This window comes from Vigna unguiculata, chromosome 7 (assembly GCF_037176805.1).
Source record: "Vigna unguiculata cultivar grain cowpea cultivar isolate G323 ecotype 2 chromosome 7, ASM3717680v1, whole genome shotgun sequence".
In the NCBI taxonomy this organism is placed as follows: Eukaryota; Viridiplantae; Streptophyta; class Magnoliopsida; order Fabales; family Fabaceae; genus Vigna; species Vigna unguiculata.
This window is the reverse complement of record NC_140798.1, coordinates 46,850,073-46,862,192: the sequence shown is the minus strand read 5'-3', so window position 1 is coordinate 46,862,192 and position 12,120 is coordinate 46,850,073. Positions and strand designations below refer to the sequence as shown.

Genomic DNA, 12,120 nt, shown 5'->3' with positions numbered 1-12,120 from the left:
AATTAAAAGATTATCCATTAAACTATAACTTACTTCAAAATTATCCTCAATTAAAAGATCTAACAAAATGATCAAATACTAAGCACAATAGAAAAATAAAAGATATTATAATAAAATTATACTGACTTTAAACTAAAACTATTTGGATAGATATACTTTGAGAACGTGTCACTGAATACACACAATAGGATCTAATCTCACTAAATATATTTTCACATATGACATCTGTACTAGATTCCAGAATAACAAGCATCTTTTCAGATAAATTTAAATACAAATATTCATATTAAAGCCAATTATTTTTCCTTTTCTCAATTTTCTTTCACGTGTTTAAATTTGTAGCAAATATTCTTTATATCATGGATTATATACTTTACCACTCTATAACATGTTTTTGATACAATTTATTAAATTTGAGCACTCGATATTAATTAATTTATCCGCAATAAATTCCATTTTAAATATATTTATTTTAATCCAAAAATATGAATCAATATCTACCTTTTTTTATTAAAGCTGGATATTTACGTGACTCCAATCCCACTAAGGGCTTTTTTGTCATTCTCACGCTGTACTTGTTGTCTTTTGATCATGTTTTTAAAAAGGCTTAAAAAAAAAATACGATTTAAGTGTACTTGAACAAGGTTAAGGTGGCGTAGAAGAAAGATGCATACATACATGTACACGACTCTATCCATGAATCGTAGCTGGTAAGATGATGATGATGATTTTTCAATCTTTGCATCAACGGTGGAGAGTGTCCCGTCACTGGAACAAAACAAAAATGTGGTTGTGGCTGTTGCTGTTGCTGTTTCAGTTGAATGTTACTATTTCAAACACTCTTCCCTCACTCACTCCAAGCCTCACATTCCGGTTTTTTTTTTTTGTTTTTTTTAAATTTTTCTTTCTCCAAACGCTTGAATAATTATTACAATTACAATAATAATAACCAAAACGTAACATGGCATCCACTCTCTCCCTCCGGCCCGACCGACTCTCGCCCGGTTCAGTCTTCCTCAGACCGCCGGTCCGCCCTCTCCTGCACAAACCAATCGCGGCCGAACCGTGGCGCGCCGCACCGCCGCGGATACAGTGCCGGCGCAGGACGGTGGCGCCGGTCCACGCCGGCTCTCGCGCCGATGACTCCGCGCCGTTCGAGATGTCCGTGGAGAACGCGCTAAAGCTGCTGGGCGTGTCGGAGGGCGCGTCCTTCGATGACATACTCCGAGCAAAAAACGCCATCCTCGCCAATTGCAAAGATGACCAAGATGCCGTTGCTCAGGTTGAGTTTTCTTCAATTTGTCTCTTTCGCTCCAATTTCCGTTATGAGAATCGAATTCACATCGAGCTTGCTTGTTAATGTTAGTTGCAGGTCATGATTGAGAAGGTGAAAAATGAAATTAGCTTGAGTGTTTTTGGTGCTATTGCCTAATCATTGTTAGAGTTTCCCAATCATAATTAGAGTTTCGAATCTTTGCTGACATATATCTAATGTAAAGATTTAGTAAAACTGCCTGTCAAATTGAAATTTCCATCTATACTGGAACACTCACTATAAGCAATTTAAAAAACTGCATCTAATTTTTCTTTATAAAATTAGCATATCTACTTGGGGTCGGACGTAATTTCAGCTTCTAATTGGTTTGTATATAGATATACTATTTGTTTAATATGTATTTCTCAATTTTTTAATCGCTCATTTGTTACATCCTCCGCAATTTTTTTCTTTGTTACCTCATGAATTGAGTGGGTTTTGGTAGCGTATGTGGTGTGTTGATTGAAAACAGATAATGATGGGTGTCGTTTGGGTAAATATTTATCGTTTCAGGGTTAAACAAGAGTGTTTGTGATTAACTGACAATGATAAGTCAATCCTCTCTGTGGTGATGGGTCAATAGGGAAGCATTAAATTTTGTTTGGGAAAACTTCTCGCTGGATACTTATGAGTTGTGTTTGTTTTGAGGTATCGAAAAGGATTTCTGGGAAGGTGAACATGGGGATATTTCATTTCTGGGTTTGGTTTTGAACTGAAGTTTTCAGGAATTACCGATTCAGAATAATATAAATGTTCATGTTATTTTCATAGGAATGGGACCTATTTTCTGCAACATATTATATCTTGAAACATGTACCCATCAAGAAGAATATTAGAAGGTAAAATGAATAAAACCTTTTTCAAGTTAAAATTTGCTTGTAGATAAATAAGAATCAGCTTCTGGAGAAGCCAAAGGCAGTCAACTACTGAATTCTGAATAAAGTGGATCTGGACATTAACACAATTAGTGGTTGTCTTTGTATGTAGGTTGAGGCTGCATATGACATGTTGCTTATGCAGAGCCTAACTCAGAGGAGGGCAGGGAAAGTAGCAAACAGTAGTGTTCGTTATGCTGATGTCAAGCGTGTTAAGCCCCCAACAACGGGATCGATGCCGCAGTGGTTGAAGAATTCACCTGTGTCAGTTGAGTCACCTTCCACCAGTGATCTCGGTTTACAAGCTGGAGTGTATGGTGCATTGATGGGTTTAACCTATCTTAATGGGGCTTCTACACCCGTTGCAGCTTATGCTGGGGCTGATGTTCCTGGACTACTCTTGGCTGGTAGCTTTGGTGCTTCCCTGTACTTTATGACCAAAAAGAATGTTAAGTTAGGTAAGGAGCGTTCACATGTGCACTCTATAATTAGTTCATTGCAATTCAAGAAGATTTTTGTTTCGTGGGTGTAGCAATATTCATATTGACTTGTATGTTGGAAAGTAAGTGAGAATTGGAAAGGCCATAATGAATGGGAGAACCAGGGAAAAGGGGGAAATGAACATAGAGAGATTTACCTTCTTGTTATCCTTTGTTGAAATTTAATATTTTGAGGACAGATAAGAGAATATGATATGAAAGCAAGTGATATGATTGAACCTCAACTTTTTGGATTCTCTGAAAAGAATTGTCGGTTGATTCATCTAGCTATTCCCAACTAGTGGGATGAAACTTGGTTGTTGTTTGTTATTGTGGTTGTCTTTGGCTGTACAAATTTCTAGATTTTTGTTTTTCAATATTTACCTCCATAGTGGGATTCTGCAAGAGCCGTCTATGATAGCATTTTGTGTTGTAATTAGGCAGGAGCACAAAATGAAACTTGACTGTGTTGTTTACTTCTTTTACTGTGTTTTCCCCAACTCAATATTAAAAATTGGGTTTATAGAAAAGACCTGTATTTTTATGCTGCTGATATGGATACTAATTAATTTCTTAATTTATCCAACATGATGATTATTTCTGTCTAAATTAGTGGCTGTTTGAAAAGAATAAGAAGTATCAAGTAAAGTGTGACACTGCAGTTGAAAAAGTTGATCTACTTAACAAATGACACTTCTAGCTATATTTTGTTCAGTTGAGATATTTTTCTGACTTTTATGCCTCTTTTTTAGACTATGGTCTATTCTTTTAGGATCAGTTATAACACCAGTTTCATTTCTTTCTCATTGTCCTTATTGTTGTATCCCATTAATCTTTTGCAGGGAAGGCCACTGTGATAACCATAGGCGGCCTCGTAGCTGGCGCTGTTGTAGGGTCAGCGGTAGAGAACTGGTTGCAGGTAGATATTGTCCCATTCCTGGGTATACACTCCCCTGCTGCTGTTGTTAGTGAAATCATTATTATATCTCAATTCTTGGTTTCTCTGTACCTAAGGTAAACAGGAAAGCATGGGTAATCTTGCATTAAATTGTGAAACTTGTAATTATTCATTTGCATGCAGCATGTTCATACCCTAAGGTAGACAGGCAAGGCTACTGTTATTACTTATAACCATAGGACTCATAGCTGGCCCCCTGTGGTTGTGTCAGCTGGAGAGAACTGTTATACCATTTCTGGGCATACGCTCCCTGCTGCTGTTGTTAGTATAATCATAACTATCTCATATCTTGGTTTTATCTGTACCTAAGGTAGACAGGAAAATATGGTGATCTTATTTGAAAATGTGAACTTGTAACTATTCATTTGCATGCAGCGTGATCATACCCAAGCTATTGTGAATAGAATGTAGTCGTTCATCTGCAAATTAGAAGCGTGAAACTTACATCGGAAAGGTGCATATTTATGTTCACAGTTGGTGAGAAATTGAGCATTTTGCAATCTCAATAGTCCGTCTTGCTTTTTTTAATAAATAAACTAAGAAAAAAACACACTTGGGGGAGTTCAGTTTCCTTTTTAGTCCTTTAAAGTGTTCATAACACTTCATTTTCTTAACTGGTTTCCGAATTTGAAACACTGTCTGTTTATATTTGTGTACATCTTTATGTGTTATGGGTCCTCTCATGATGGGTTCTGTTGCTATGCTTAGCACTTTTATGATGTATATCAAACCATGCTGTTTCTTTCAACGTGCTGCATTTTGGCGTTTTGTTTCAAAGCTTTATGATAATGCCTCTGTCTTGTGTTTTTCCGGTGGGTCATAAGTGCTGGCCTTTTCTGTACTCGTACATCTCTCACGTACAGACTGCACCCTCACCCTTTTCAGCATGCGACCACAACTCGTGTTTAGATAAAATAAATAAACTAGAATAATGACAGCACAAAGGCACAAAATTCACTTATTTCTTCAAATGTTAGGTTAGTTTATAGTCACACACAAACACTAGCAAAAAATTTTGTGGTTTAAAGTCTTCTTTTGCAATGTCAAAATTTGAGTCTGGGAATCTTTGTAAATAAATGCAACCTCGCTGATCCAAGCAAGTTTCCGTTAGTTTCTTGGGAAAAGCCCAAGAAAAGAAGAAACAAATACATACACCCACAAGCATTGATGAAATAGAGTGTGTCTGGATATCACTTCAGAACTAAACCTAATACTTAATTTGCTTGTTTGATTATTCATTGGAAATTATGATAAAACTTCCAATCAGTATAATTGCAGCAGCAAGAGATTGAGATTCGAGTTTGGAACAATTGTGGTAAGGAGATTGCCGACAACTTCATTGAAATCAATGTCCAATGAGACATTGAGGTCAATTCGTTGGAAAATGAGCATGGTCAATTCTACTGTTAATTTATTACTATGAATGATTTAATCTTAACCGAGGTATTTTGTTGGGTTACAAACCGAGGTACAACTCAGGTAGTAGAACGAATTGTATGAATTTGAATTTTCGAGAGTGTTTCTTTTGGTACAATTCTTTTCTCTTCTTTTTTTTTTTTGGGTAAATATCAAGAGTAGTTTTACTTGATAAAATATTTTTTAATGGTGCAAATAATTAGGAAATTATTTCGTCTTCATTTACCCTCTGTTGAGTTTTATACTAAAGAATATGAGAATAGAGAAAAAAAAATGTAATTTGAATTGAAAAAAAAAACTGAATGAAAACACCGTTTAAAAAAAAAAATTATTTCCCCTTTAAACGAGAGAAAATGTGTCATAATCTATGTTTTCTATTCTCCTCTCTACATTCCTTCTCTTCACCCAAAGTTTTATAATTTTAAAAATTTTATAAGGAAAAAAAATGAAAACATAATTTTTTTAATGTTTTTTTTTTCATAATTGGGGCAGTTCAAAATATGCTGACTTTTTCTTGGAAGAGGATATATATTATATCACAAACGGGAGGAGAAAACCAAACTAACAGCATTGATTAGGATATTTTTAAAATATTCTTTACTTTTGTATGGAGCTAGATTAAAATATTTAGACTAATCAATTATTTTTAAATTTTTGAAAGTTCCATGCTCATTTTCAAAGTAAAATTGGAAACATCAACACATTTAACTACTCTAGTAGGAGACATTAATAATAGTTGTTCGGAAGTAAAATTTTGGGTATCACACAATTAGCTAATAGGTGTTTTTCCCCAAGCGGTCCACTCGTTTAACTAATAAATTGAACATCTTTTTGTAGAGTTCAACAATAACCTTGCTCATTAACAAATAAAACATGGTGTACAAGAACCTTTGACAAGTGCTTGTTATTACAAAATTAAAATTACACATGATTAATAATTTCCCCCCTTGATTTTAAGCTTCACTATATTCTTCCCTTTTTCTAACACTTATTACTTAAGTTGGTAAGAAATTCTATATAACAACCATGGTTTTAACATATCAAAAGAAAAAGTTATTTCCTTATAATGAATTACTCCCTCTTGAGTCTTTATCATAAAACACCTTCGCTCTTTAAGACAATTTATACTTTAAATGATACGTTTATTTATTAATCCTTATTAAATATTTTCAGTATTTGTTTTGAAGTTTGACTTTAACCTGGAAATATATAACATCAGCTATAATTTACATATTTTTTAATCCAATGTTATTACACCACTTTTAACTCTCAACTGTAGTCTTCTCACTAAATTTTTATATTTAAAGGTAAATTAAGCAAATGAGTATACTGTTTAAAAACCTACAAAAAGTAACTAGTTTACCTTTCTTTATTTAAAATTTCATTAGGAGATATGTTCACAGACTCTGCCTCAAATATAATTATATATCCAGAAGTTGAACCCAATTGTTAAACGAATCTAACACACCCACCAAGACAATTCAGAATCTTGTACAAAATTCTCTCACTCAACCTCATTAAACTAATCATTCAGCTATCAAAAGTGTTACCAACTCCATCACATTCCCTCCTTTATCTTACTTTTCACCTGCCAAACGCAGAAAATGGAAGAAATATTGAAAATCACCAAACAAAACAATTAACAGTCAGCAACATTATAGTAATACATCAGTGCACTCCATCAACTAACATAAAAATTGATGTCTCAGCGAGCTGCTTCGACATAACACAACACATAATAATAACACCATAATTACTTACACAATAAAGCACCTCAAAGCCACAAATATCCCTCACTACCACTATTTTTGGCTGTTGCAACTTTCAATATTGCAGCCACCTTCTATGTATGTAATGTTCCCAACCTTGTCACCTTTTTCACTATAACCTACAAGATCATGGTACATTTTCTGTGATGCTTTGGAGAACTCCGACAAGGATTCAAACACCAGAGAAAAACCAGATTGCAATCCATGTAACGTGATCCTCTGTGTTTCCTGCATGCTACTGTGGTGCTTCTCCTTCTCCACTTCAAGTTTTCTTCTCAGTGTCTCCACATGATCATTTTTCTCCATCATGCACTCATCTTGATGATCACTAGTACTCCACTCTGATTCATGATCAGTGGCATGCAGCTCAAGCATCTTAGTCTCCACTTTAGGTACTCCTCCTGAACAGTATCTTCTCTCCAACACTCTTGTTAACCTTTCTACCTTCCTTTTCTGCTGTTGCTCTTTGTTTTGCTGAAGCCACAAAGCTCTAACATCTTTCACCACGCTTTTCAATGCCAGTGTTACCATTTTATCAGGTAGCTTCTGCATTGAACCTAACCAATCGTTGCATATCACAAGCAGAGGTGGCCCGTTCACTTGGTACGGCACGGCGGCGATGTTTTTGCTTCTCGAGTAAAACTCGACCTCCGGGACTATGAACTTGCTCAGCCACCCGTGTAAAGCTTCAACATATGCTTCCTGTGCTGCAGTGTACTCTTTGAAGCAGTCACGCCAATTTCGAAGCTCCGCTTCGAGTTGAAGGGTTGCAAATCCATGAGACTGGTTGCAGAATTTCTCGTACGTGGTGCATGTGAAGTACTTGACTTCAGACAGAATCTTCTTCTGGGTTTCATGGGACTCCAACATGATTTTCCATGACTGGGTCAGGCTGCATTAGGAAAATAGAACATATGAAATCAGTGAAACTTGGAATTACTTAGTCTTTTCAAGATTTCAGTGGCAATGTTATCCCACCCTTTTAACAGTTCTACAATTTGAGGTTGGAGTTCTTCATCTCTCATTTTCTCGATTCTCTTTGAGATTGATTCGGCCCGTCGGATCGCAACCAAGATCCCGGCATACAGATCTTTCACTTCAACTTTGGTTTTGTCTGTGCTCAGCAGATCATCTCCTCTAACATTCTTACTTCTCAACTGTGCACATTTTTTTTCATAACTTTTCCTTGTGCTATCTCCAGCCTAAGGTAAGGGAAATTTTCAGATGTTAAAAGTAGAATGAGAAAAACTGGAAACTGGAAAACATAGTTTTGCATGTTTTTAACACCAATCTTGAGTTTGCCAACGATGAAGCCTTTAATGAAACACTAATAAAGGTTAAATAAATGCCCCAAGAATTTATATGTAGATAGATGCAAGGTGTGAAAAAAAGTAAACAATGGTATATACACCAGTTATTTTGATCCATTCCAGAACAAATGTTGATGCATCAGCATCATCACAAAACAGAAAAATTATAAAAATAACTAACCTTAACCTCCTCATAGAGTTTCTTTTCCCATGCATATAACCTTCCTAAGGTTGATAAATGACTTCCCGAATCCATTCCTCCATAGTCATCAAACAGATCATTCTTATATTCCACCCAAGTTGAGGAACTTTTCGTATTTGGAGCCATGAGACTCTTGCACGATGATTGCCTAGACGAAATGGACTTCCATGTTATTGCCTGAATGAGTTTAGTCGAACTTTCTGCAGTGAGATCAGATGGTTCAAAATCTCAAGGGTTGAAACTTGAAACAGAAGCATATGAACCCATGCAGAGGTAATTGAATACACATCTAAATTATACAGAGCATTGGTTATCATGTGCTCATACATCAAATAGATTTCACAAGATGGTACATGCAAGAATATGATTTTCAAACATAATATTATCACACCTCTTGCTAATTTTCAGATCAAAATCATTTTTATCTTCTAGAGCTCTCTTATTAAGTTGTGAACTATGATAAGCTATTCTGAACAGAATTAACTGATCCAAAGTTTTTGTGTGTACAGGCTTCTACCGAAGTGTTAAACCACTTTTGTGCCATCAACTTCTGACTGATTAAAAGTTCAAACACACACCAAGTACTCTAACTTGATAGCACTTTCTTTAAGTGTTCAGATAAACCTTGCAATTATACTATAGTCGTTCAAGTAAATATTTTTAAAAGATGAACGGATATATCCTAAAATATCCAAAGCTGGTTGGAGAAAAGGACAGTCCATAGTAGAAATAGAAACAAGTTAACAGAGACATGATAATCATATACCTTGCACAAGCCGAATGTTGAGGCTAATGATATGAGGCAGAACCAACACAACACAGCAGTGTACAAGATTTAACCAACAAATTACATCACACAGTAATTATTACTTCCACCAGTTAATAATTCAAGAAACTCAACCATAAACATGAATTTGATATTTGCAGAAAAATGATAACAATAAAGGGGGGGGGCCACCTTTTATTTCATCCAAACCAGAATGAAGGGGGATTCTATTAGCTTCCAGCATTCTGGTCACATCTTTTCCAGAATCATAAGCCCTGAGAAAATGGTCCTCGATGTCTTTCAATGCTTCAAGAAGCTCTCTCCCTTCTGCAGGTGTATCAAGAACTGCAAGCCCCTTTTGCTCCTTTTGGTTCTCAGTGGCCACATCCACCACCTTCACTGTTTCAACACCACTCATCGCTTTCTCAGCAACACCTTCACTGTTACTTTTATTATTATTATTATTCTCTTCAACACTCACCACTTTGTGTTCAACCTCTTCTCTCTCCACTTCTTCTTCCAACTCAGGAATCCCCTCCTCCTCCCTCACTGCCCTCAAGTCATCATCTGAGTTTCTGTGGTAGCCACACATATCACCCCTCATGTCAAAAGGGTAGAAAAAGTCCCATCCAAAATCTCTCTGAGGGGACGGCATTGAAGGTGGCATGGACATAGGCACAGGCATGGACATCGACATGGACATAGACATAGTCACAGGCATGCAATAGTACCCACATGGTTGTTCATGCTGCGGTTCTTCTCCCTTGAGTTCATTTTCTCCTTTCCTTTTCTCCTCACTCTCTTCCTCGGAAGACTCCGAGGTTGTTGAAGAGATGCATGAGTCACAAGCAATGGCTTCATGCTTGGTTTCCGAGGGTGTCTGCTGGAGGAACATGGGGTTGGTGATGACATTCTCGGAGGGTGGAGAAGGAGGGTGAGAAGAAGGACAAGGAGGAGGAAAAGTTATGAGGAAAGGTGATGAAGGTGAAGAGTGGCGTGCAACAAAGAGCTTAATGGCCGCAGCTACTGCATTGAGAGAATGAAAATACTTACAATGAGCCACAGCAAGTGCATATCTTTTCTCCACAGCGAGCTTCAACAGCCGTTTTCTCTCTCTACAAATGGACACAACTTCTTCTTCTTCCTCTAGTTTGGAAGCAACACATCCCATTATTGTGTAGTGTAGTGTAGTGGTGCAAGTGTTCCTTATCTTAAAACAAGGGTTGAATGGTTTTAGTGAGAAAGAAAGACTCTTACTTGCTTGTTCCTTTCTCTGACAAAAAAGGAGGGAGCTTTCCCAGGTAGAGAGAACCAACTTTCAACTGGGTTTTAAAAGAAACAAACAAGTTTTCAAAAAATAGCCTTTTTCCTAAGTTTTGGAGTAAAACCATTCCTCTTTCTGAGACAAAAACGCAGTAGATGTTTTTTCCACGCAGAACTTTACAAACAAAACAACGCAGCAAAGTTTTCCATTCCCTCGGACACACTACCTAAGTAGCCTGCTACAACAAGAACACACGGAGATTATAAGATATTAACTCATTGTTAGCACCTTAATGGAAGAAGTAGATAGAGTAATTAACTTACCATTAGTAGTAAATGACTAAATAAATGTTCTTGAAGAAAAAAATTACTGCACACTTGTAGAGGAGAGAGAGAGAGAGAGGGTAAAGAAGGTAGGGGCTCGAGAAAGAGAGAGAAGACAGGGTTCTTTCTAGTGTTTGGCAATTTGCACTTGATGGTTTTGAGTACGGTCACGGTGAAGAAGCATTGTTTGGCTGTTTAAAAGAGTTGTAGCAGTGGTAGAGCCTAGAGAGATTAAAAAATAATGCAAAAAACAAAAAGAAAAAGCATAGCAGAGAAGAGTGAGTGAGTGGTGACTTGTGAAAAAAAAGAGGAGAGAAAGAGAGAGAGAGAATAAAATCCATTCCACTCCACAGAAGATGGTTTTGGTTTGGTTTTTGTCAGAGAACGGTGTCTTTCTTGGTTGTGTTTTGAAACTCTAGTCTTTGTCTTGTACTAATCCCTCTTATAATGAGAGAATAATTGTGTTTATGGCATGAAAATAAAAAAACATTATAAGATGAGTTAAAAAACATTTAATATTATTATTAGTTGTTTGTTGGATATGATAAGAAGATGGTCAACAAGACCAAAGTGGTAATGGTAATTGAGATTGAGTGTGGGGTTTAGCAGAAGTGAGGTGTCAGAAGTGTGATAGTGGTATTTAGGATAATGACGAAATTGTCCCTTGGATTTAGATGGCATGGCCCACTACTGTTGGCACTAGATTTTGCCAGTTATTTCCAGGTGGTGACCCAACACATCTCTATGCTGCTCCCTCCTAACCTAAGCACTGCAACTCTCACTCACAACCTCAAGTTTAAAATCTGTGTTCTCCTTTCACCTTTTTTCGATTTTATATATATATATATATATATATATATATATATATATAATTTTTAAATATGTGTTATATTATATAATAAGTGATGACAATGTAAAGTTATTAAATTAATATATAAAATAAAATTATATTTATTAAAAGTAAAATGAAATATAAAATAAATGTTGATAAATAGAAAAAAATAAATTAAAAAAATAAAAGATTTATAAAAAAGTTTATAAAAATAATGATTAATTTTCAAAAATTTAATAAATAATTATATTTTAAAAGATAGAAACAAAAGATTTTATAAAAAAATTTGTAAAAATAACAATTAACTTTTAAAATTTAATAAATAATTATACTTTAAAAGATAAAATTAATATTTTGAAACATGGAAAAAAAATCTTCTATTGTTATAAATTTTCAAAGTAATTACGATCTAAATTCAAAAGTTTAATTTGTTTCTCGTATTTCTTTTTATTTGATTGAGTTTATAAGGTCTCAATTTTTATTTTTGTGAAAAAATTCGATGTAATTGATTTCATAAAATTGATATTAATATTATTTAAAAATATTACTTATTAAAAGTCAGATCAATTAAATATTAAAGTCTGAGGTATCTTTTATTTTAAATATGTCAT

General features: G+C 35.3%; 2 protein-coding genes across 3 annotated transcripts; one reads left to right on the top strand and one right to left on the bottom strand.

Moving 5' to 3' along the window:
• Positions 1 to 853: 853 nt before the first annotated feature.
• Positions 854 to 3,997, top strand: LOC114192253 (chaperone (DUF3353)). The gene is made up of 3 exons (XM_028081915.2): positions 854 to 1,282; positions 2,303 to 2,648; positions 3,512 to 3,997. Exons 1-3 carry the CDS (start codon positions 962 to 964, stop codon positions 3,685 to 3,687), a joined length of 843 nt encoding a protein of 280 aa, XP_027937716.1. The 5' UTR covers positions 854 to 961; the 3' UTR covers positions 3,688 to 3,997.
• A 2,662-nt stretch (positions 3,998 to 6,659) lies between these two features.
• On the bottom strand, positions 6,660 to 11,057 carry LOC114190277 (protein ALTERED PHOSPHATE STARVATION RESPONSE 1-like). Of its 2 annotated transcripts, none has more exons than XM_028079097.2 (5): positions 10,678 to 11,057; positions 9,283 to 10,592; positions 8,304 to 8,524; positions 7,791 to 8,014; positions 6,660 to 7,704 (listed from the first exon to the last, which is right to left on the bottom strand). In XM_028079097.2, exons 2-5 carry the CDS (start codon positions 10,259 to 10,261, stop codon positions 6,846 to 6,848), a joined length of 2,283 nt encoding a protein of 760 aa, XP_027934898.2. In that variant the 5' UTR covers positions 10,262 to 10,592; positions 10,678 to 11,057; the 3' UTR covers positions 6,660 to 6,845. The 2 variants fall into 2 exon arrangements, with proteins under 2 accessions (XP_027934898.2, XP_027934897.2); XM_028079096.2 differs by having other exon boundaries at positions 9,283 to 10,589.
• Between the last annotated feature and the right edge of the window lie 1,063 nt (positions 11,058 to 12,120).